At 38.7% G+C, this 25,427-nt stretch overlaps 2 protein-coding genes and 1 long non-coding RNA gene across 6 annotated transcripts in view; 2 read left to right on the top strand and 1 right to left on the bottom strand.

The window, feature by feature from the left end:
- Positions 1–363: 363 nt before the first annotated feature.
- On the top strand, positions 364–2,210 carry pigc (phosphatidylinositol glycan anchor biosynthesis, class C). Its single transcript, XM_043220259.1, has one exon. The coding sequence runs from the start codon at positions 364–366 to the stop codon at positions 1,243–1,245; it is 882 nt and encodes a 293-aa protein (XP_043076194.1). The 3' UTR covers positions 1,246–2,210.
- A 200-nt stretch (positions 2,211–2,410) lies between these two features.
- The window catches only part of dnm3a (dynamin 3a), a 35,592-nt gene continuing 12,575 nt past the window's right edge, over positions 2,411–25,427 (bottom strand). The window contains exons 15-23 of one of the 4 annotated variants that reach the window (XM_043220243.1): positions 24,535–24,564; positions 22,980–23,093; positions 17,675–17,784; positions 12,448–12,559; positions 10,403–10,567; positions 9,882–10,117; positions 8,593–8,748; positions 4,021–4,214; positions 2,411–2,886 (exon numbers count right to left, since the gene is read on the bottom strand). In XM_043220243.1, the coding sequence (XP_043076178.1) occupies positions 4,046–4,214; positions 8,593–8,748; positions 9,882–10,117; positions 10,403–10,567; positions 12,448–12,559; positions 17,675–17,784; positions 22,980–23,093; positions 24,535–24,564 (1,092 nt within the window). In that variant the 3' untranslated portion in view covers positions 2,411–2,886; positions 4,021–4,045. The remainder of the gene's footprint in view (positions 2,887–4,020; positions 4,215–8,592; positions 8,749–9,881; positions 10,118–10,402; positions 10,568–12,447; positions 12,560–17,674; positions 17,785–22,979; positions 23,094–24,534; positions 24,565–25,427) is intronic. The other 3 variants (XM_043220244.1, XM_043220245.1, XM_043220246.1) reach the window with 3 other exon arrangements.
- On the top strand, positions 20,148–22,624 carry LOC122325283. Its single transcript, XR_006247279.1, has 2 exons — positions 20,148–20,901; positions 21,629–22,624. It is a non-coding gene; the product is annotated as an uncharacterized LOC122325283 (long non-coding RNA).

Raw genomic sequence — 25,427 nt, 5'->3', positions numbered from 1 at the left:
GAATAATTTACTTAAGTTCAGTGAAGATTGTTCATACACCATTTCACTAGGTTTAATGCATTTAAAATCACGCATATTTATTGTGTTTGTGCTTAGGCTTAACACAGTAAAAAAAAGCAAGTTGAATTGTTTTTTTTTTTTAAATAATATTCTGATTATAGGTAATCAAATGTTTTGTGGCGTTTAAAAATTAATTGTATTTTTCTTTTAATGTATGAAACATGGATTTATGTATGAAATTAATAAATGAATCTACATTCGCTTTCACTGATGATCAGACGAAAGTTTTAAATCCTTAAAAAAAAAAAAAAAAACTCAACCTGTAAAGCATGCACTGCTGATGTCTGTGTGTTTGGACAGGCGATGGGGGCAGACAGTGGTCCGGGAGCTCCTGCAGCCGTCCCGTGGCGTAAAGTCCTATACGAACGCCAGCCTTTCCCGGACAATTATGTGGACCGCCGCTTTCTGGAGGAGCTGCGGCGCAACATCCGAGTGCATCAGTACCGCTACTGGGCGGTGGTGCGCGAGACGGGGCTCATTGCTCAGCAGGTGTCCTGCGTAGCCGTCTTCCTCACGTTATGGTCTTACATGGAGCAGGGAGACCTGGTGCCGTCCGCGGTGCTCTGGGTCTGTTTAGGCTGCGCTCTGCTGGGCTACGGACTCTACGAGTTCCTAGGAGGCTCTCGTGTTCGGGAGCGAACGCACCTGGCCGACCTGCAGAGCGCCGCCATCTTCCTGGCGTTTACCTTCGGGTTTTCACCGGTGTTGAAGACTCTGACCGAGTCGGTTAGCACAGACACCGTTTACGCCATGTCAGCCGTCATGCTCTTGGCTCACTTGGTGTCCTTCCCGTATGCTCGGCCCAGTCCGCCGGGCAGTCTTTCGCTCAACGCGGCTCTTTTCGGCTCGGTGTGTCTGGCGTCCCGGCTGCCTGGCGCCCTGCATACCTTCACCATGCTGAACTGCGCCCTCCTGGTGTTCGCTCTGTGGCCCTGTCTGCTGCAGCGCGTGCGGGAGAAGGCCGAGTGGAGCTTCCCGTGGGCCGCGGCGCTGGTGTGTCTGGCTGGAGTCGGGGGTCTGGGGCGCCTGTGGCCCGAGGGCGCTCTTCTGCTCTCGCTGGCTCTGTTAACACTAACTTTAGTCTGTCCACTGTTGCTGGTCCTCCTGCAGAGGCACAAGGACAACATCCACGGCCCTTGGGACGAGGCAGAGATTAGAGAGGACCTGTCCCGCTTCTTGAATTGAAAATGCAGGTTTTAAAGAGCATGCTTTTGATAAGATTCCCTTTGGAGGGATGATTTTGTTTTTTTTTTTTTAAGAGAAAGTTTACCTAAAAATAAATCGTCTGTCATCGGTTACAAGGTTTGTGATTACAAACCTTGTACAGTTAGATTTTTTTTCTTGTGGAACATGAAATACATTTTTTTGAGGATATGCTGGTAACAGTTTTGTTTGCCTTTGACTTCTGTTGTAGAAACACTTTCTTTTGTGTTCCAGAGGTTAAAATGACAGATTTTTTAGTTTTGGGTAAGCTGTGCCTTTAACCTCAGGGAAAAATAAGAACGGCTGCTGGGAAATGTGTTTTCATTTTACCAGTATGAAATTAAATTATTGTTAGTGTCAAAAAACATGTATAGGTCACATTTATTAAAAAGGTAAATTTCATTTACTTCAAAAAATGAACCACTAAACATATAATTTTTTAGACAAATAATATGATGTTGGCTTTGGTTTATAATCACTGTTTTGTGATTTTAAAACGATGGAAGTAGGGAATGGTTTTTAACAGTATTTATATATTAACGTGCATATTCTGGTTCTTGATTAAACGTTTAATCATTAATTGCTCATATTTTAACATGCTCACTATGTTGGAAATAAATGTTTCTAATATATAACATATATATAGTTTCTAATAACTTATGTATGTATGTATGCATGTATGCATGTATATGGAGGTGATAGGAAATTTGGACAAGCTGTTGCCCACAAGAGGTCAGTCAGTCCCAGGTATTTCTGCAGCTTTAATCGTTGTTCCTGTAGAGCAGCATAGCAGCAGGACATTTCTGCCAGTGTTGAATTGATAGAATATAATAAGCCTTTGTTGGCTTTTCTGTGGTATCATTTATAACTGACAGAATAACAACTCGTACAAACAGTCTGTGTGACACCGCAATAAAGTTGCCAAATTAAAGCATTCTGTGCAAAAAGAGCGTCTTGTAAATTGTATATAAATATATAAATGAAGTTGTGTTTGGCAAAATAAGATCAAGAATAATGTTTTTTTTCCACATTTTCTGAAAACGAGAGTGCTGCTGGAAATTCTCACTGCGTCGCTAGGTTACTGTGGGTGGCTCCTTTACAAGCTGCGCGATTTGAGATATAAATCATGTCCGCCGCGCAACTAGTGTGAGAAATCATACGCTGAAGTTTCAAAAAGCACGGGATTGGGGGTCGGTTGAGATCGCAATCACTGACCGTGAGCAATTATAACAGTGATGCTTGCTGTAGTAAACCCCACTAACTACAGGGAGGTGTCGGGTTTCTTAAGCACACAGTATTTACAAAATCCCAAAACACTTTTTTTAATTTATTTAAGCCTGATAAAGAGCTGAACTTGGCATCGCAAACATCAACATATGTACAAAACGGGAACAAACCTCAGCACAGTGTTCAATCTCGATTCGGCGAGCAACGAGAGCATCTGGAGATCAGCTTCGCTGCGCCAAAATCTGTTTTGATCGTTTCTCGCTGCGTGTAAGATGCGAGTCTTTGCGGTCGTCTTAATGAAAACTCAAGCAGTTCTTGTTGGCGTTTTTTTTCTCTCACAGGTGGGCATTCGTGTCTCAGTGTGGCTGTTGAGCGGGCACCGCCGGTGGCTGTCTCCTGCAACACATTACACATAACCTGAGCTGTCAGAACAGACTGCCATAGGTCACCGCTCACAGCTCTGCCAATTCAGCTAATGGAAATAACAACAATCTCCCATAAACTGCTCTGCTTCAGATGTCTGCATGTGTTTACAATTGCCCCGCGAGTGGCTTTTGTTTTGGGAAAATGAAAGCGAAATGAACACGGATGGCCAGATCGGATCAACGGGACTGAGAGGAACGCAAAAATGACTTTTCTTTAGATGGGCTGCAAATAAATACCAAACCCTGCGAGTCATCCATAAAAATCTGAACAACAACAAAAAGAGCCCCAGTAATTATGAATATACACATGCATTAAGTTGCTAAAAAGTGACAGGAAATACATTTATAATGTCCAGTGTCTGATTCAGATAAATACTGTTGAATCTAAAAATAGGCATCAACCAGAAATACATTAAACAGCACAATTGTTTTCGACGCATAATAATAGTAAACGTTTGTTGAGCAGCAAATCAACATATTAGAATGGTTTCTGAAGAATCATGGGACACTAAAGCCTAAAGCAAATGATGCTGAAAATTCAGCTGTGCATCACAGGATTAAATGACGTTTTAAAATATATTAAAATAGAGACCAGATATTTTAAACTTTAATAATATTTCCCAAATATTGCTGTTCATACAGTATTTGTAATTAAATAACTGCAGCCTAGGCGGGCATAAGAAATTTTTTTTTAAATCTTACTGACCCCAGATGTTTTAAATGTGGTGCGTATATATTAACAATGTATGATAGTATATTTACAAATGAACATTAAACTGTGATATAGTAGTCGTCGTTTATTTAGTTGTGCATTAACTAATGTTGACTTTTCCGTAAAGTGTTACAGTTTTTCTTCAAGAATGTCTTTTTTAAGAATTTTCTGAACTTAATAGCAGTAATTACCCGTTCTTAGCATTTGACTTTTGACAGAACAGTACCGCCACAAACACACGTAATTGGTTTAGCTAATGTTTCTGTGCTGTTGTGGTCGGGATGCTCAAACAAACGGGGCTAAATCTTGACCGCGCCACTGTGACAATTAGGAACATCTCCTAATCTTAAGCTCAAATAGAAGTACTGTAACTTTATGAAAGTGGCACATTACCTTTAATTAGGCCCAAAAGAGCTCATTATTGTGCTCGGACCAAGTTACAATTGCAAGCTACACTGCCGGGACGTCTTGAATGTGTGTGCAAGGGGAATATGAGTCCAGCATTCCTGCAGAGTTGGTCCTGGAAAGATCCCTGTGGAGACGCAGGAATCTCACTCTCTAATGGAGCTGGCAGAGGGAGCAGCTCTCTGGGATGGGAAAGAGAAGAGAGTGGCTTTTATTTTTCCTGTGCTGCGGTGAGTGCAGGACTGCGGTTTCACAGAAAGAAAAAGAAAGGACGGAGACGACGGAAAGAAAAGCAAAACAACGCTTGAGGAAACATGCGAGATCTAGCAGCCTGGAAATGCCAGGGGTTTACTGGAAGACAGAAAGAAAGTGAAAAGTACAAGAATGTGTAATTGGAGGAGTGGATGAGGTGCGAAAGAGGAACGCTGCTTGATGAGACGCTGGCGGAGTTTTTAGAACTGCCATTTTAGTGCCCAGAAATGCTGCCTAGGTCTTCGAGATTCAGTCGGGCCCGCTCCGCTCGGGGTCACGCCGAAGACAACAGCAGGACTGTGAAAAGGTTCAAATGAGTTCTGCAAAAAGTGAAGGAGAAGAAAAAAAAGACAAGGGGAATGGGGGTGGAAGGAAAGAGAGGGAAAGTTGGAGGGTTTGGGATGAGTGATGGTGAGAGGAAATGTGAAAAAGTGAGTGGGAGAGCTAGAGAAAGGGGCGACGGGGGGAGAAAGAGAAAGAGAGAGAAAAAGCAGGAGAAAAAGGGTGGAGGTCCAAAGAGCCCCGTTTCTGAACACAAAGGAAATGAGGCAGAAAGGACAGAAAAAATGGGCCAAAAAGTGAAGGTAAGGAATGAGAGAGCGAGAAAAGAAACGATCACGAGGGAAAAACCCAAAGAGAGTGTTGAAAGGACTGAACGCCACTGGAATGGTGAGAAAGGAAAAGATACGGTCCGTTTGTGAATACTGATAGGACGGTTTGAACTGGAAGCGTGAACTTGAACTCAGCGCTTCTGGTTTGGTTTATTCTTTTCATATGAAACGTAATAAAAAATACATCCATTAAACACAATAATTAAAGAAGCGTAAGAAGAAGGAGATGCCTTCATGTGTGGACCGAGTGGACTCTGACATTCAAGCAAGACGAGAGCTAGAAAGAGCGGAAGAGAATAGGGACCGTCTGCGCTCAAACTGGGGAATCAAATATGAAAAACACATTTTCAACAAGACCTCCACCCATCTCAAGTCACGTGTGAGACTCGCTAATACACGTCCAGATCAACCAAAAAAAATTAGACTTTGTGCTTAAAGTAAGCGAAACCCTATTTTTAGCAACAAGATTTGTATTAATTATTTCAGCTAATTCCCATTAATATAAAGAGTTCTAAACAATACATTAAATATTGTAATCTGTATATTACAATATCAAATCTTATACATAATCTATATAAATATTATACATTAAACAATTGCAAAAATATAATTTATTAAAAACACTTAAAAAGCGATATAATAAAAATACATTATTAGACAACTAATTCATGTGTAATAAATTTCTATTGTAGTATTTTATATCAATGTAAAATGTATACATTACATTTTGAAATAATGTTACGCAAATAAAAAAAAGAAACAAAATCTTAGCTGTAATACAACTGAAGTCATCCAGACACCATGAATTTTTTGTATTAAAATCACTGTAAAGGCAGTTATAGGCAGAAAATATATGATTTTGACATTTCTTGACCATTTGTGTGAGATTTGCCTGCAGCGCGTACTTTCACTGCTCCTTGAAAATGTGCATGCTTTTTAAAATCCTTCGAATGTAAATACGCTCGCCTGTGTGATTGAGCAATGACATCTGTTCAAGTTGCAGTTTCTTTTTCCTTTACACTCAAGACCATATGTTCATGGTGCTTGGAGACAGCAGTGTCTGTGATCTAGTGCTGTAGTTTTGGGACCAGTGAGCACGTGGTATCATCTATCACGCATGTGAAGGTAGGTATGCGTATATTTCACGAAGAGTTCTGGTCTCCGAGTGCACCGCTTTGAGACTAATCCTAAACACGGATCCAAGAACAAGCCTTGCTCTCTGGACACGGAAAGTCCTATTAGCCGTGTTCACTACGAGCATAAATCCCAGCATTGGGGAAGTATAGCAGAACTAGCGGATCTTAAATTGTTTTTTAACAATCATATGCCGCCATAAAGTCATGCTGGAATGATCATATTTATGAGACGAATGCACATGAACGCCACCACAATGCCATAATTACCAGTGGGAAACTCTGCAGCCGGTTGCAGCAAGAAAAACCCCTAGTGATAATAACTTATAATTATAACCAAGGACTTTCTTAACTTAAGGGATAACTGTGCACTTTCTGACATTCTGATTTGGGGGTGTACGGACAAAAATGTAATATTGATCATAAGTTATAATTGTAAATGTAGTTTAAATACATTCTGATTAATAGAAATAAACTTTAGCTTTTTGCTCGTTCAGGCTGATTGTGAGTTGACAGGTTTGTGGCACCAAACTAAATTAGTTAAACGCAACGTATACTTCTGTTTTTATGTGTATGCATGACAAATTTTATCATCAGCGGAGTAACAAACACAGCCATTCAAAAATGATCAATGAACTGATGGAGATGGTACAACAATACACGGCCTTGTACTTGTGAGAGTTCAAAAACACTAGTACAGAGACATTTTTAAATCACTTTTAATTTCTTAACAAGTGATAAAACATGTTAGCGTGTTTGTGTCAAGCATCTGGGTTTGTGCACACTGTTAAAGGGATAGTTCATTAATTACCCTCATGTCGTTCCAAACCTGGAATATATGAAATATATTAAATCAAAGAGCTTTCTGACCCTCCATAGACAGTAATGCAACTATCATGTACAAGGCCTATGTAGCAAGGACATGGTTAAAATAGTCTATGTGACATCAGTGGTTCAACTTTAATTTTTACAATGCTACAAGAAAGGTTTTTGTGTTTTTTAATAATGTCCTTACTACATTTCTGGGCCTTGAACATAGTTCAATTGCTGTCTATGCAGCATCAGAAAGCTCTCTAATTTCCTCAAAAATATCTTAATTTGTGTTCCGAAGATGAAGAAAGATCTTTGGAATGACATGAGTGTGAGTAATTAATGACAGAATTTTCATTTTTGGGTGAACTATCCCTTTAAATGGAGAAGACTATACTTTTAAAAGCTATGCATTCAGCTGTACATCAAGCAAATGAGTCAAAACTGAGGCCAGCACTGAGGTACAATTTGGGCTTTACATTCTTTTGCTCTTCATTTTGCATTAAAAGTTAAACGTTTCTGTGGTCCGATGAGGAAATATGGCACATTTCAAATCATATACTTCCATGGGGACCCATGCCTGCCAAGGAACTGCCATTGAGATGGATAGGAATGCTAACGGATAGCTTTCTCTCTGTATTAAGGTACAGTCACATTTACCGTTGCTTGGCAAAACTTTTTGTGGGTAAAATCCAGTCAATCTAGGAATCTGCACGATCAGTGGTGCTTGGGGGCCAAAAAGTTTCCCATGAGGATTTTGCTCATGTTAAAGCTGGTCACATCAAACTGAACGGCTAAAACTGCTTGGTTTGAAAGTTATTTCCGTGTGAGCACAGTGCCTCATAACTCATAATTTTTATTTTTTCATAAATCGTGTTTTTTATTCCAAGTAATATCAATTAAATTGCGGTTGGGTTATTTTGATTAAATAACAGTAACAAATACAGGTAATTTACAAAAGTAAAGTTAATTGAAAGTATGTTTTTTAAACATATTAAAAGTTTGTTTTAAAGCAAAAGCAGATCCAACAGTTGCTTTTTTGCCAAAAGTTTGTGTAGTATCCTCAGATAATGTAGATGCCTGACAAAGGTTATTGGACTCATATGCTTTTGTTCAAAAACAACAAGGCGCTTGTCAGCTTCTGCAGTAAAACATGAACTCGTAATGCCTTGAAAGTGGTCAACACCGGCTTCTTTGACAAAACGTGTTTAAGATTCGGATAGCACTATATGTGAAGAATAATGTTCTAATGAACAGCTAATACGCAAGCTAATAAGCAATAATAAGTTAACAGTGAAAACTGTTCAATGAACTAAAGTGTCATCAATAACATTAAGGTGACCACACCTTTATAGACCCCCTTTGGTTCATAAGTAGTTTGGTTCATAAGTAACACCATGGATCCATGGAAGATGGAACCTGGGAAAGGAGAAACCACAAATCCACCACAGCTTTCAAGCCTGGAAAACTGTTGAAATACCGTTTAAAAATGCGGTGAAGTTACAGGTCACTGGGTTCGTTTCAAATATTCAGCCTATTTCAGTGCTGACGCACCTGAATCAAGCCCTCTAGACACTGGGTACTTTATTAATTGAAAGTTTATTCAGCTGTGTTGTTGATGGAGGGATCACATATGAAATCCCTTTCCTACAGTAGATAAACATTGGTTGATAAATCATGTTGTGCAGAAAGACATGGTCTGAGGTTGCTAGTGTGCCTTCAGGACAAATGGTTTTATTGGGTGATTTTTTTACCTGGGAACACTAGGAGGGACTCGTTTGGGGCGGCTGGTAGTGTTGGTGTTGTCTGTGCTGTTGGAGACCAGTGGGACAGGAGCATCCAAGCGAACTGGTAACGAAGGAGCAGGCGGAGCAGGATGCTTCTTAGGGACACTATAACCTGGAGGAGATCTGAGAGAGGACGAGAATGTGGGATGCATTAGCTGTTTGGGTGGGCCATTACATTTCTTTGCCTGGTCTCATGGCATAAACACGAGCGAGACACAAAATACGTACCGACAAGTACATATCACTGCATTTTCTAAATGAAATGAACACTAGAGGCAGTAAAACTCTGACACCTTTTATTCCTTTTCACACAAGTTTAGAGTTACGATTAATAAAGTGTAATTTTCACACAAATGATATCATGTTACGAAACAATATTAATATGCTGGGATATTTAAAATCTGATGGTTTTGAACGATGCATCACACATATCCTGCTTCATATCTATGGGTTTTCATAGACTGTAGGTTTGTTCGGTAGTTCACAAAGATAAAAGGATAAAAGGAAATTGAAATGGCACAGTAGCACCAACAAATATGTCTTACATTTGTTAACACTGTCGGGTAGGTTTAGAGTTGGATTTGGTGTATTACCAACATGATAGAGCATTAACTTTTAGCAACATTTCATTACGAACCGCTGCAATATATACTTTCATCAACATAATAAAAATGTGCCAGGGTTCACAAACCTGTGTTTTAGCGTCACTCAGTGAACATTTCTCTTTAAAACTACAGCAAATCATGCAGCAAGGCACATTAAAATGGTGTTGCACAAAAACTGCAAAGTACATATTTTTATGAGACCAGGTTGACATTTCCGTTACCAGTTATTTTTATTTTAGTGACTTGTGGTTACTGGATTAGGATCTTAAATAATCATTTTGAAGTAATGATTCAGACTGATCTGTGAGATGGTTCAACAATTCATCAAAAGAACCCAAAGCCCCCAAAGAAAAATTTGTTCGCATTTGACAACACTCTACACAACAGTATGAAGCTCTATAAAAAAATTTTCCATGACTTTTTAATCAAATCTCAATCAGTTTTTCCTAGGCCTGGAAAACACCATGAAAATTCCATGATATTTCCAGAAATCCTGGTGATTCAGTCCATGTGAGTGCCAACGGCCCACCATAAATTATGTGTCGGAGTACAGATTCAATTCAAAGCGTCAAGTAAAGAACATCGCTGCTGGATAAAGTGGAGTGATGATGGAGACACCTTGAACAGAACAGAAGTGGGTATGTGAAGTACCTTCGTTGTAGCGAGCCACTATGGAGCCAAGAGTTATCTACTGGTGGTGGCAACGGGGTGGAGATGGTCGAAGTAGAGATGTCAGTGATGATGTTCAGTGCCTCCTTCAGGGCGGCGTGGGTACGCAGCACCTCCTCTCTGCGCAGGGCCTGTTCAGGAGACTCATCCATCAGAGAGTACTGATCTCCTGAAGAGTACAACTGAGCCAGCAACTCGGAGTGGATAAACTCCTCTACCTATGAGTGGAGAACATAGTTTCCAAATCAATGTCAAAATATGCTAGTACATTTGCACAATGTTGCTTTAAAATATGTTTTTCTTTTCTTCGAAAAAGTCTGAGAACTGCACATTTTCATACTTACCCAACCCAGATTTGAAATGCTATTTTTTAACAATCCAAGTACAAAACAGTTCCCAAATATATAAATATATAATAGATTACTATACTTATCTATTATCGATAATTTTACAATTGGTAGTGTATGAAAGATTTTACTGATTTGTTTCAGTTTGTTTTTTACATTGTTGATGACGAGGTACATGATGGTCTTGGGCATCAGGTCTCGGATGCTTTTGTAGACGATGCTCATGTACGAGTCAACCAGGTTGCGGATGGTCTCGACCTGACGCTCTAGCTGAGGATCCATGGAGAAGCTCTCCGCCTGACCCGAACCCTCTCCTTCCACCTGACCGATCAGAAAAAAAGACAGAGGAAGACGTGGGCAAACCTGGATAGGAAATGCACTGTCGATGTTGAGGGATGACAAAGATGTTTCAGAGGGCAATGGGTGCACACATATATACATAGTGAAGCAAGCTGGAAAAGAGATGTTTGGGGGGGTGGGGGTTATGAAGCAAGGAAAAAACGCGTGTTTTACTTCACTGAGTGTCGGAGGGGGTGTGGTAGACTTCTGTCAGAGCGAATTATGGGGAACCCTGACAGAACTGTGACATCACTCAACATGTTGCTCCAAAGCATACATAAAGACAGAAAGAAGGAGGAGGAGGGGTGCATGAGGAAAAAAAGGCAAGGGAGCTGATTAGAAACAGAGCTCAAAGCCCCCTCCTTCGCTGATCCTTCATGGTGTGACACAAGAGCTGAGGAATGCAGCAGAGCTTCTGACCCCAGAGCACAGCCACCATGAAGCCTGCAGCCGAGGAGTCAAACACATACATAGAAACGCTACAGGAGCAAACTACAGTCCAAACTACAGTGCACAGTTATCAGAAGGCCTAGATGGATTTTCTATGCACTTATTTTAAGGCAAAAAACCTGTAGAAACGTGTGCAATAAAATATGAAATGTGTTAAACATTTATGAGCACCAGGCGCTCCAGTCCTGCAGGAACCTTTGGAGATTTCTGCAACGCTCCCTGTGCATAGATTCCATGTGGGCCTCGTTATAATGTGAACGTATAATATCTTTATGTTTCTTAGAACGCTGCCATGGCTCTTTATGGTGCTTGAAGAGATTTTTCAGCAGAAATGAAAATTCGTCATTTACTCATCACATTCAAAACACAAATAAAGATATTTTTGTACTCTGAAAATTCATTCCACTACAACTCTGATGCTTCAGAAAGTTCATAAATACATAGAAGTTCAAGTAATTAATATGAATTCAATCCAATAGACATGATCTCTTTATTCAGTATGATGAAAAATGTAATTTAGGCTTTTATTCATAGCCTAAACTTTTATTCAGCATAAACTTATATATAAAGAACATTTAATAAGATCTTGCTAATACTTCTTCTGTTTACCATATTTTATGTGCTCTATTAACAGACTACTTGGATTAAACCGCAATTCATTTTTAAAAATGAAGCTAAAGAAAGCGGTTTCATTCAAATTTTGAAAATTAATGGAAATTTCACTGGTTGGCAATGACAAAAGGGTGAGTAAATGATATCAGAATTTTCATTTTGGGGTGAACTACACCCTTTAAGGTTCATTAAAGTTGGTTATTTGATTCTTTAGAGACTGGCAAAAGCTGATACTTTTTATAGGTTCTTCAGATCAGTGTATTTGCTTTCTGGATTTAATAGCTCACTCAAAAGTGAAAATTCTGTCATCATTTAGATCCTTGTGTTGTTCCAAACCACTGTGGCTTTCTTTCTTCTATGGAACATAAAAGAAGACTTTGGGCATAATGTTCATGCTGCTCTTTTACTTGTAATAAAAACCAATGAGAACATGTGCAGAATAGAACAAAAAGGCATCAAAAAAGCATTTTCAAATATAGACTTCTTCCATGGTGTTTTTTGTACAGTTTTTGGTCTGGTGCGCCTTCACTGAATTAAAAGAGCAGCGTGAACTTTCTTCAGAATGTCTCAAGGGTTGATAAAAAAAAAAGGCACGTTTTAAACTATTCTTTTACAGCAATAACACATGTTGTTGGTTTTGCAAAGAAGTAGGGAATAAAAGCTCTGAGTGGAGCTTATAAAGATCCACATGGCATCCGGCTATAAAGCCCTTTTGGGTTTAAACTGTAACCTTTATTTTGAAGTTTTAGGTCGCAGGGTTTAGCGCACAGGTACGAAAGCCGGTGGGTTCCAGTGCTTACCGTGGTTTTCTCTGGGTAAACCCCAGCACGCAGCAGAGAGGCCTTCCAGCTGTCCACCTCGTCCTGAGTGTCACAGGCCAACTCCAGATGCCTGTAGTCCTTATACACGTTCCTAAAGCGAAAATAATCTGTCGTTAGCCGGTTCCCATGGCAGCACATACACTCTCGCACAAACAAGTGCGCGCATATCATCTGTCCAAAACCACAAACCCCAGACCACCCCCTCAGCCCAGTCTGACGTGAACATCCATTCACTCTCTCCGATCTGATTATAATCTCATTCTTTTTTTTTTCTAGATTTGATTCTACCTCACATTTTAATCTATCATTCCCATCTATTGTCTCTTTTAACCCAGTCCCTTCTTTTTTCTTTTTTTTTTTTGCTTAGAGAGAGAGGCAGGAATCTGGAGCCCATCTCTCTCCATCTGTTCCACATTCCCCCTAATTATTCTGTTGTTCCTCTCCTCCTTTTGTTTCCCTCTCATTTCTCTCTCTTTTTGTGGCTATTGTTTCTCTTTGTTGTGCCTGTGGGGTAAGAGGCTTAAAGTATAATGTACAACGTGTTTTTGATTTAGTCTACGGCTGATAAGAACACGGCTACGAGAACGTGACCTGAGACTGGGGTCAAGTCGGACACACGCACACACTGAAACAAACCACACACCAAAGCAACCACATTCTCACATGCTTCGATCTCATAAAACTCAGCTACAAAACACTGTTTTTACAAGCACAGATATGACTCAGTGCTACTAATTGCTATAACTGAGCAATCATTTCTTGTAGTCGCTTGCGTAAGGACTTCGTCCGAAAGTTTACGTATACGACTGTACACGTCAAGCAATACACTGATCCAAGAGTCCAAACATCAGACCCTCCTAATACGGTGTAATGTGTGTGGAATATTGTTTTGTGGTTAAACGATTCATAATTCATTGGTAGTTCATGATATTTATGACAGGATAACTGCGGTGCTTGTGAATGTAATGAACTTTATTTGCCATTCCAAAACCACAAAGTACGGCTCTGACTTTTAAAGGATTTAGACTCAAATGCACAAAATCAACAAAACAATCTGTGTGCATCCAAAAATAATATTTGGCTATGTTTCTGGGGCTTATTAGGAATTTTTTTTCTCAAACTAAAGCTTAGATCTTCTCCCAAAGTCTAAAATGCATGCAATCCCAGTATTAATAATTTATTATTATATATATATTTTTTGCTTTTTAGAGTTATTAGAGCTTTTATTTTTATATTTTTAGCTTCATTTTAATTTTAGTTTAAGTTTTAGAAATTTGAATATTTCTGTTTAATTTGAATCATCATTTATATTCATATAGTTTTAATTGCAGTAATTTAAATACTTCACATTCCTATTGATTTGGTGCATTTAAGTTTTATTTTTTATCTAAAGTTATAATTTATTTCAGCTTTAATATTTTTAAATTCCATTTTAGTCAGCAATTAAAACACTGAATGCAATTTCAAATTAGTGTTTTGGGTTAAATAATGTTTGTGAAAGCGATAATAAAAGCAATACTGTAATGCAATACAAAAAAAGTCTCTACGGGAATAGGTTTCCTTTGTAAATGCATTACTGTAAAAACTACTTTTGTTTGTTTTCACAAACTGATGAGCGGGTCGTAATTATTGTCTGCGTTAATCGTTACAACGTTTCAGATGTCATGGCTTATGTTAAATCCAAAACATTCCTTTAATCACAGTCCTGAGTGAGTCCAGAACCGCACATAACTACTCGCCATCATATATGAACCTGGATGTAATGCACACTGATGCAAAAAAAAAAAAAGTGGAAGAAAGTGGATGAAAATGCACTTTACGTTTTTCGTGAGCATTTTTCACAGCTGTGACAAAACGACATCTACCTCCTGACATCACCGGTTGCTCAGACTCTTGGGAGTTGGTGGGTGTGAAGGGCACAGTATGAATCACTAGATCATTAAAATGTGTGTCCGTGTGTGTGTGTGTGTGTGTGTGCGCATAAGAGAGCACGAAAGAAAAAAAGGGGATTTTTGGAGTACTGGGTGGTATGTTTCTGCTGGTGAGTGGGAATGAGTGCGGAGTTTATAAGAGCTTGAATATCTTTATACAGAGTGCTTGAAATGATGGATGTATGCGTGTGTGTGTGTGAGTGTGTGTGTTAGTGTGTGAGAGCATCTGATTGATTGTGGTGAAGCCTTGGGTGTGTTTACAATAGTCTGCCATGCCTCTCTCACTGTCAAAGCTGTGTGTGTGTGTGTGTGTGTGTGTGTGTGTGTGTGTGTGTGCGCGCATTCACCACAGCATACCAACATCTCTCCAATTAAGCAGCTAATCAATCCCAGACACGCCCGCACTTGAAAGCGAAAGAGGCTGCGTTTCTAGAGACAGAATGTCAGAGACAGAGAGAAAGAGAGCAGGGAGGGACACTGAAGTGGAGACCGGCCAGGAATGTGCCAGAAGTGTGTCCTACTGCGCCCCCTGTTCCTGTCGCGCTCTCTGTGAAGTATTACTGTGAAGGTAGAGTGTGTTTATGTTATAAAAAAATAAAGGAGTGCATATGAAATGGAGTTATATGTCCCTGTAGAATGTAGAATGGATGTGTGCGTAAACGTGTGTGCGCTGTGACCACCAGATGTGACTCCGCTGCACTCTCCTGGAGACAATTTTGGCTATGACTTTGCCCTCTGAGACGAGATTTCTTGCATTGCAAGGTAAAATCAACAGTTTTGGATTGGTTGTGTGACATGCCCACTGCTGGCGCATTAATTGCCTTTGCAGTGAATATTAGTCACCTGACAGTGTCAAACATAATCACCATAAACAATAAAATGATCTTGACTACTATTTAAAAGTTTGGAGTCAGCAAAAAAAGATTTAATAAGAAACGTATACTTTCATTCAGCGAGGATGCATTAAATTGAACAAAAGTGACTGTAATGACATTAAAGGAAAAAATTACATTTTGTCATTTACTCCCCTTCATGTAGTTCCAAATCGCTATTAGTTTCTTTTATTATGTTGAACACACAAAAAAATATTTAGAAATAAAAAGATATTTAGAAATATTTTTGAAGATCCAAATTGTTGATGGTTTCCTCTGTCTTCCATAACAGGGAAATACTATAGAAGTCAACAGAGACCATCAAACTGTTTGATTATCAGCATTCTTCAAAATATTTGTAAAAAATATAGTTTTTTGGTGAACTATCCCTTCGACAATGTAAAAAAAAAAGTTGAGATGAGAAAAAGCATTTTAGCCTATAGAAAAAATCTCATCTCTCTATTATGATACAGTTTGGTGCAAGTTTTAGGACTAATGAGATTTCACCATGGGATGGGCTATCAAGAAATAGCTTTCACGTTACTGAAAAAGTGTCCTATCACTCATTGCAGCTGAATAGAGCATCAACTCTTTTTATCATTACATCAAGACTTTTTATCAAACATGTATTAAGCCTGGTTAAGACATGGAGCGACAAACCTGAAACTTTGAAAAATCCTGCTGTAGAAAGTAGCCAGGAGCTCAGAGAACAAATTAAAAAAATAAAATACACAGATGAAAAAAATCTGGTTGTGGCATAGAGAAACATATTAAAAGAGGAGAAGAAAGATCTAACTGATTAATAGTCCAGATGTTGTAGAATGGAATGTGTGTGTGTGAGAGAGAGAGAGAGAGGGAGAGAGAGACAGAAAGAGAGAGAGAGATACAGAGAGAGAGAGAGAGAGAGAGAGAGAGACAGAGAGAGAGAGAGAGAGAGAGAGTTTACAATTACTGTATAATTGAGCTTTATGTACTTTGTTGCATAGAATATCTGAAGTGACATTTTTGCAAAGTGTGCAAAAAAAAAAGAGAAGGTCTTGAAGTAAAGAAGGTTGAGAACTACAGCTTTAGGTAAATGCAGACCCAGTTCGTCAGAGCTACTACGTTTTTTTTATTATTATTATAATTAAAAAAACACACAAAAAACGTTAAATTAATGCAATATAAAGATATATCCCAAAAAGCAATTTATTTTGTATTTATTTTTGCAATCTATCTATTCATCTATAAATTTCCCCTAAAATGACAATTATCATACGCTTTATTTAACCTCTAGGTATCCTAGGTGTATATTACTTTCTTCTTTCAGACGAATGTAATCGAAGTTATAATAAAATTGTTCTGGCTCTTCCGAGCTTCATAATGTTGAAAACATACACCAAGTGATTTTTATATATATATATATATATATATATATATATATATATATATATATATATATATATATATATATATATATATATATATATATATAATACATACTTTTCTTTTAATTCTGTTAACCGGTATACGTGAAATTCCATTTCGGCAGATGACAAGATGACATAGGACACATGCTAGGACATATACCGGGGAGATATACTAATCTCAAGAGTTTGTTTATAGGAGCAAAGGAAGTTACCTTACTTTAGCAATGGAAAACCTTTTCTTGGCTTATATTAAAAACCTCTGACATTTGTCTTTATAAATCAGCATTTTTTTTGTACTTCTAATTCATGACCGGTGTTTTGTTTTGTTCTCTCCTCTGCATTTTCGTCAATAATCACCACTGCACGTACGTCTAACATCATCTGCCCAGAATGGCTTCCGCCTACGACAGCAGAAGTGTTCATAACACTATAAACATGGATCTTTCTCACACGGCTCCGAGGCACGTTTTATTATTATTATTATTAACGTAAATGTACCTACTTATATCATAAAGCTTGTAAAAGTCAGGGTATTTTTTTCATCTGAAAGAAGAAAGTCATCTACACAGAGGATGCCTTGAGAGTGAATGCAGCATGGGCTAATTTTAATTTTGGGGTAAATTGACCCTTTAATAGTCATGTTTGGTTCTTTACAATTTGTCCGACCTTTTAATGCCCAGTGAGACAATAAAGCCATGAAATTTGGTTGTAATATGTGCAGACGGTTTACTGGATTGTTTATTGCTCGTCTGCTAATGGCTGACACACACTCTCACACACATGCACACACACTCTCACACACATGCACACACACACACACACACATACCGGTCACTCAGAGGGACTGAATTCTTCTTTAGCTATGTCTACAATATAAATCTACTTCATATGGCATGTACTCTGAGAGTTTGATCTTCACATCATTTTAAAGTTGAAAAAAACATTCTCTGAAAATACATTCTCTTTCAAAATGTGTGTAGGTGCTAAAACTGACCTTTGCTCAGTGTTAAAGATGGCAAAGACATGCTTGCTGGACATGAAGCCCTTTTCTATGTCTCGCACCTTCAGGTTGTCCAGAGGAAGCATGTATTTTTTCTCTTTTTCCTAGAAAATAAGAGAAGACAATGGATATCTTTACTGAGCCTTACTGAGCTACCTACCTAGCATGCCTACTTTTTTAGAATTTAAATATGATTTAAATTCTAAAATTCTAAATACAAGATCCAAATAGGATTTAGTACAGTTTTAACAAACCGTTTCTCAAAATTGGTTTTGTCATAATTTACTCTTAAGTTGGTTGTGTGACGTTGCCTTTCATGAAACAAAAGAAGAAATTATTAAGATTGTGCTGGATGCACATTTAATTAAAATAAACAGAGAACGGAAATTTCCATCTTCACGAAGTCATTATTTATGCATAATTCATGAACAAAATCATTCAGACAACTTTTGTGAACCAATTAATTACATTCAAAACAAATATCAGAAGAAGCAGATGTCTCTTGTAAACTAACGAACACGCAGATTGTTTTAAAAAGACTTGACATGTTCTTCACATTGATGGCTTTAACATCCCTGAAACATCCCTGAAATATTTTCATTGTGCATTTTTATTGTGGTATTAACACACACACACACAAATAATCTTAAAACCTTTATTTTTAAGAGGAAATGAGAATAAGGTTTGATGTTTAGTTTTCACTGTAGCCCCAGAAGACTTGAAATATAGCACACAAGTTGTATGGACCACAAATTTTTTTTAAGTTTGAAAGCTTCAACCCCTGATCAGGGTGACTAAATAATTACATCCATTTTCATTTTTGGCTGAACTATCTCTATAACCGAAATTCTAAAATGGTGTGAACTAGGGAAGATGACTATGAGAAAGAAAGCCAAGAAACAAACAAAAAAAATCTACTGTAGATCCATGTGATCATCCTCAGGATGGCTTCAGGCCCAGGACAAAACCAAAAAAAAAAAATGCACATAAGAGAAGCCACAAGTTTTCACTCTTTGAGTAAGGAATTGAGAAATAAAGAAGGAAAAAGAATGAGGAATTGAGAGATAGAGAGTGAGGGCCCACATGTGGAAGTCATTATTCGGACCAAGGCTCTAAAACACAACATTTCGTCTGAAAAAAAAAAAGAAAAGAAAAAAGAGCTCCCCCTCTCCACCTCTCTCCTCCCTCTGTCTGTACAGGAGGGGCTGGGGTCTCAGGAAACGGCTTGGATTACATTGCAAATAACGGAAAGGAGATGTGGGAGAGAAAGAGAAGAACAAGGGATGAAAGTGTGAGGGGAAACACTCTAAAAAGAGCAAAAATGAAAAACAGAAGGGGTAAAAGAGCCTAGTGATGCCACTATCAGTGATTGAGTCTGACGGACTGCCTGCGTAGGAATTTTTTCTGCAAATCAACTAGGCCATCTAACAATGTTCAAAAACCTCATTGTTTTCTGAATTTGAAGAACACAACAACCAAAAGAAAACATAATCTTAGAGTTTACAAGCACCAAAAACAACCAATAAGGAGTTCCATACATTTTGTGCACTGTATTTCAAGTCTTCTGAAACCATACAGTATCATTGCTTTTTTTACCGTACTGAAATTTAAGTCCTTGTCAGTTGACACATTTGTTTTAAGAAATGCATACTTTTATTCAGCAATAATGTAATTGATCAAAAGTGAAAGATGTTTATTACGAAATGTATCTTTTTCAAACAAATGCAGTTTCCTATGTAATTATGATAATAAATGTTAGCTGAGCATCAAATCATTGTGTAATAATTTCTGATCGTAATACTGAAGGATGGAGTAATAATATTGAGAATTAAGTTTTGCATCACAGGAATAAATTACTTTTTAAAATCTACTGAAATAAAAAACAGGAATTTAATTTATGTTACATTACTTTTTTTTTTACAGTATACATCTTACAAAAAAGTGTTTTTATAAGAATTTAAAGCACCATTGTTTGGAGCACTTTTACTTTCCTTTGTGGCGCTTGACAGGCTCAGATCATTATGAATTATTAATGAGATGTGCAACCATTCTTCTTCTTCAAAAAAAAACAGGGATTTGTAAGAACAAGGGTAAGCAAACAATGACTGAATTTGTACTTTTTGGGAAAGTATTCCTTTAAACTACTACTACACTATCTCTCGTTGTCCTCCTTGACTCCTTGCACCCCTCCTTTTTTGCTCCCCTCAAAAACTTTCTCTCTTTTTTCATTCCAGAGGGGCCCACTTCCTGCCTGAGTTTTTAGAGGCTGAAAAAAAAAGTTAGAAATGACAGGCTGGCGTTAAGAATACAACATCTGGTACCGCTTTAGTGAGAGAGTGTGCGAGCGAGTGAGAAAGAGAGAGAGAGAGAGAGAGAGAGAGAGAGAGAGAGAGAGAGAGAGAGAGAGAGAGAGAGAGAGAGAGAGAGAGAGAGATGGGGCAGGGAAGTCCGGAGGATGGCTGGGAGTACCGAGAGAGGACGGAGGGAGAAAGACAGGAGTGGATAGAAGCGAGTCAGACCAAAAGATTGAAAGAAAGAGAGGAATTGAGAAACAACGGACCACTCCAAAAGTTTATTCCCCAAGGGTCCCATCAACCCTTATATGGCCAGTGGGGTCCCTCCCTCTCTCTCTCTCTCTCTCTCTCTCTCTCACTCTGTCTCTCTCTCCTTCCTTCTCTGACTCCTCATTCCCTCTTTTTTGCTATGCCTTCCATGAACGTCCTGCCAGATAGGCGGCTGTGGGAGTCGAATGTGCCACGTCAAGGCTGGATACTGCAAACCAACGCGGGAAAAAGGCAGCCAGGGACGAGATGGGACCGCGAAAGTCGAAAATGGGTAAACGGACGTCTGGGGCGCCTCTCACCGTCCTCTACATCATCCCAACTGAGAATGAGATAGAAGCAATGGAGTCTATTTCTGTCCTGTTTATTTTGCATCTTCTACCGCCTCCTGTGAAGGTCGAGGCCAGCAGGGTTGGACTGAGTGATTGAAGTAGATAAAGAAAAAGAGGTGAAAAGCGAGAGAGAGAGAGAAAGAGAGTGAGAGAGAGGGCTGGAACTATCTCCTGCTCCGTCATCCCAGTGTTCAGACTACCTGTTCAGGATCATACTGGTGTACAGTAGTCTGCACATTGGTTAGACTGTGCATGGACTCACATCGCTGGAGAACCGAAGCAAACACTCAAACTCCAGCTAAAACACACACAAACTCAACGACTGCAGGTGAAAAGTCAGACTCTGCTATGTTTGGTTTGTTATCTACACCAGTGTTGGTACTGCATGTCTCTGTGGACTCAAAATTGGCGGTTCCTTGATGATTGACAGCTTGAATTTAGATGATCGTCCACTGAACAAGGCGGCACATACATCATATCAGCCACATCATGTGTAGCTAAAACTGTTCTTGTAGTCAATACCGCAAACACGTATGTACTTAGGCTTAGACGTGCACGCCTATGGCTTATATCAAAACTCCAGGTGTCTGGCTAGTTCTCCGTTGAACTGGAAGGCCCTTCGTAGGCTTCGATAAGCAGTTTTCCAAATCTCAGCTTAATCGTCGCATGTATGCATGCTAACTTGCACGGCAAAGACGAGAGGTGAAAAGACAGCGATTATGCCGAATGCTAACAGAAGTGGAGCAATGCACAAGTCATCTGTTTTCCCTCATGTAGCTCGACTCAGAAAGAGAGAGAGGGAAGACTGCAGGAATGTGTGTCTGTTTAGTGTTGGGCGCTGATTAACCCAAACCAGCAGTCTCGGCCTATCAGAAGTGGGACAGATTTAAAGAAAGGAAGGGAACATCTGATGCCATTTTGTACCGAAGTTTTTAAGGTTAAAGAATGCGGGAATATGTATGTGCACATGTGTGAGAACTGCAATGTGATCTGCTGCAAAGGGGTGAGGGGCTGTATCTCTTCCTCTCTCCTCTCTTCTCTCTCTTTTTCGGCAGGCTCTAGGAGGCTGGATGGTGTTTGGACAAAGTCTTACAATTTTCCACCCAGGAATGTGTATGGCCCCAGTGAGACTGCCAACCACAGAGACAGAATGAAATGAAGAGAAAGTAAAGAAGATAGACAGGAGAAGAGATGGATGTATTGAAAAGTGTGTCAAATATTAACTGAATTTCAAATTTAAATGTGATTCTTGAATTGAAAAGTCCTGGAGAAATCCTGCACACGCTTATATTACAAAGAAATAATGGATTCAGCAGAACATGAGGAACTGTAAAACCAGCCAACTTCTGGAGTCCTCTAATATTTAAAAACTCATCTTTAATTCAGTGCTAATTTTAAAAGAAGCCATAATTTTAATCTACCAGAGTTTATAATTCGGAGTTTAGATGTGTTTGCATTTGAATATTTTGAGCCTGAAGGTGTGCGAGTTTCAGAAAAATACACCAGTGTTTATACGAATTCCTCCGTTTGAAGTGCTGAGCGGGTTTTGAGTTTCAGTATTCATTAAAATTAGTGTTTGCTTATATAGTCGCATGCATTTGGCAGTCAGGACGACTGGTAAGCATAAGTGTGTCTGCGTCTGTGTGTGTTTAAGATTCTGTGTATATCAATATCCATGTGTGTCTGAGAGTGTGTGTGTTTGTGTGTTAGTTTGACTTGGGGGGCTTCCAGCTATGTCAGGGTGATCCAGACCAAATGCCTTAATTCCCAACGGACAGAGAGAGAGACGGTGGGGGTATACCAGGAAAAGGGAGCAAGTAAAATAAGAAGCAAAGGAGGAAAAGAGGGATTCATCAAAATGAGAACAGTGAAATACAAGTGAAATCAAGAGTTTTAGAATCCAGAATCTTTGTTAAAAGTGCTATGAATTTTCAGTGTCATTTTAAAATCTCAGCAGACACTCATCGGTTTATCCTTAAAGAATGGAATAAGAAAAGCATGTAAATGTATGTTAAATGTGCAATGATGTAAATAGAACCACATTTAGAGGGCATGCGTGTTTGTATATTAGTAACACATTATTTATGTCCTCTCTTTCTTGCCGCTTTGCTTCCGGTCGGGAGAAGCAGGCTGTGCTGCCATTGACTGAGAGCGTTGTCTGTCTGCCTGTCTACACTTGCTGTGCAGAACTTCCTGCACCTGTACAGCAGGCACAGACAGGCAGACAGATGGCAGCCCGCCTGACAGGCCACACAGTGTGACTGACACAGAGACCGGCCAATGAGTTCCACCACAACCTGACAGGGAACTTTAAGCAGACCACTGAAAAATGTATTTTCCCATGATCATCATAAAGTCATTAAAGGAATGAAAGAGTACATTTCATGTTCTACTTCAGTTACTCACCTCGTCATCTTTAAACCAGGACAGACTCTCTGCGGTGAGCATGAACCAGTACTCCTTGGCCCCTCCTTTGATCAGGCTGATGTTGTTGATGGTCAACCAGCCCTTGCGAATCACCTGAGGGGCAAAAGTCAGAGGTGAAAGGTCTGGGTTCAAAAACACAGGCAGAGCATGAGATTCTCTGGTCCTTTAAGAAATAAAAAGATGAAGTTGAAATGAAAAGAAGTAGTCAAATCTGTAATCGGGTACTAAAATTCACTTGGTATTTATATTAGTGAAACAAAACAATAGAATGATAGAACAATAGATAGCTTGATTAATTAATAGATAGATAGATAGATAGATAGATAGATAGATAGATAGATAGATAGATAGATAGATAGATAGATAGATAGAAAACTTAAGTAATAACAACAAAAACTAGTGGGCATTGGATAAATGGAGGGATGAGAGGGTGGGGGTGAAGAAAGACAAGGAAACAGAAGGTCGGAATGGCAAAGAGAGGAGGGGAAGAGGTCCAAAACATCCCGTAGGAAATATGAGTCATTTTCTGGCTGATTTAAGCTGATCATGACTTTAAAAACAGAGTTTTATCTTGTGAGTCATTCATTCAGTTTAACAACATTATGAACAGTGTTTAGTAATTAGTATGAACTATTCTTCACCTTGGAAAAAAACAGTAACGAAACTGAAGGATGTATTTGTTTTCATACATATGGTCAGTGGATACAATATTCCGTTAACAAACAAACAATAAAAACATCTTCGATACGTTTTGCTTTATCTACTGTTCCAAATGAACCTCCAAAAAAACAATAAAACAAAAACCAAAAACTTTATTTTGTGACTGTACCAACCCCATGTTTGCAGCACGCACCATTTTTGTTCAGAATCAGAAATTGCAACACACACACGCATACACACACACACACACACACACACACACACACAAGCCAAATGGACTGAGATCAAAGAGAAGTTTAAGATTCCAACCTGTTTTTAACATTAGCGCCCACATACACACCACTTTGTTTACTCGAGTACTTACAGGGCTGCAAACTGTAAGGAGGTTCATTCACAGACAGTACGTTATACACTGCAGTGATTCAGAGACATTAAAACGATGAACAGGAGGATAAAAAGCAGGTACTTAGCAGAAAAAGGTTTTAGAATGTGGTTTAAGATTTAAAAGACACCGCTGGGCAAATCAGGATTCAGAAAAAGCGTTCAAAGGTCACATGAGTCATGTTTTGGACTGTTGTGCATATACACTGATTGAGGAGTCTTTAGGGAAGTGTAATGCATGAAAAACACACTGTAAAACAACGTTCGGGGAGTGTTTTAGCAGAGTCATAAAAATCTGAATTTCTGAGTCTCAGAATGTCTTTGATTTATGTGACAGCAGCACCAGACAAAGGGTGGAAAATAAAGCGGGAAAGAGAGAGATGTGTTCAGAGGCTCTCTGACATATACACATACATACATAGCCACAAACATAAAAAGAGACTATGTGACACGGGTAGACAGTAGGTAAGGCTTACAGACACTGGACTCGTACAATTTGACTGGATGGAGGAGGGGCAGCACCCTAAAACATCAGCAGAGAGGAGAGAATAAAAGCATTAAGATGGCACAAGTGTGAATGGGCATCTCTCCTGGCACGCTGCCACTCCACATTTATTCCTTCAACTTTGTGAAATGTTGCTATATCACCAACACAAAGAATACAAAATCCTTTTCTAAGCAATGGAAGGATTAAATTAGTAAAGATTAGACATGTAGAGCAAACAGCTTATATGTAGCACAGAGCACAGTGGAGGAGATATGAACATAGATCAGCATTATGACGTTACAAGATTCAAGAATGTTTAAACATTTTTCCGTGTATAATTAAAACAAAGAAAAGTTTTTTTTTGGAGTGGTACGATCATCTAAATCATCCTTTCAGTCATAGCTTTAATTGATTTTATTACAGTAATCTCAAGCGAACACACAAAGTTAATGCTTTGTAGCTATACTTCGGTGTATTTTAACATTTATTACAGTTGTTTAATAGACTGCCATTACTACAATACATACATTTTTAGACATATTCTACTGTTGTATAACTGCTGATGGTTAATGAGAATTTGTGGGAAAACAGTAGCAGTAGTAGTAATAATAATAATAAAATATTTTTAAATAACTGTTTTCTAAACATTTTCAAATGTAATTTATTCCTATGATCTTTTCTGCATCATTACTCCAGTCTTCAGTGTCACATGATCCTTCATAAATCATTCTAACATGCTGTTTTGGTGCTTAAGAGACATTTATTACGAAAGGGACAAATTATACTCCTTACAAAAACTTTTCTTGCTTGCCACTCAAAATAGTCAATAAAGAATAAGAAATGCAGGCCATTTTTGAGTTCTACCAGGTTTTATCAATTATGATAAAGGAAAGAAAGGA

Source organism: Puntigrus tetrazona, chromosome 20 (genome assembly GCF_018831695.1).
Source record: "Puntigrus tetrazona isolate hp1 chromosome 20, ASM1883169v1, whole genome shotgun sequence".
NCBI lineage: Eukaryota > Metazoa > Chordata > Actinopteri > Cypriniformes > Cyprinidae > Puntigrus > Puntigrus tetrazona.
The sequence above is the reverse complement of the archived record's forward strand: the minus strand, read 5'-3'. Positions and strand labels throughout refer to the sequence as shown.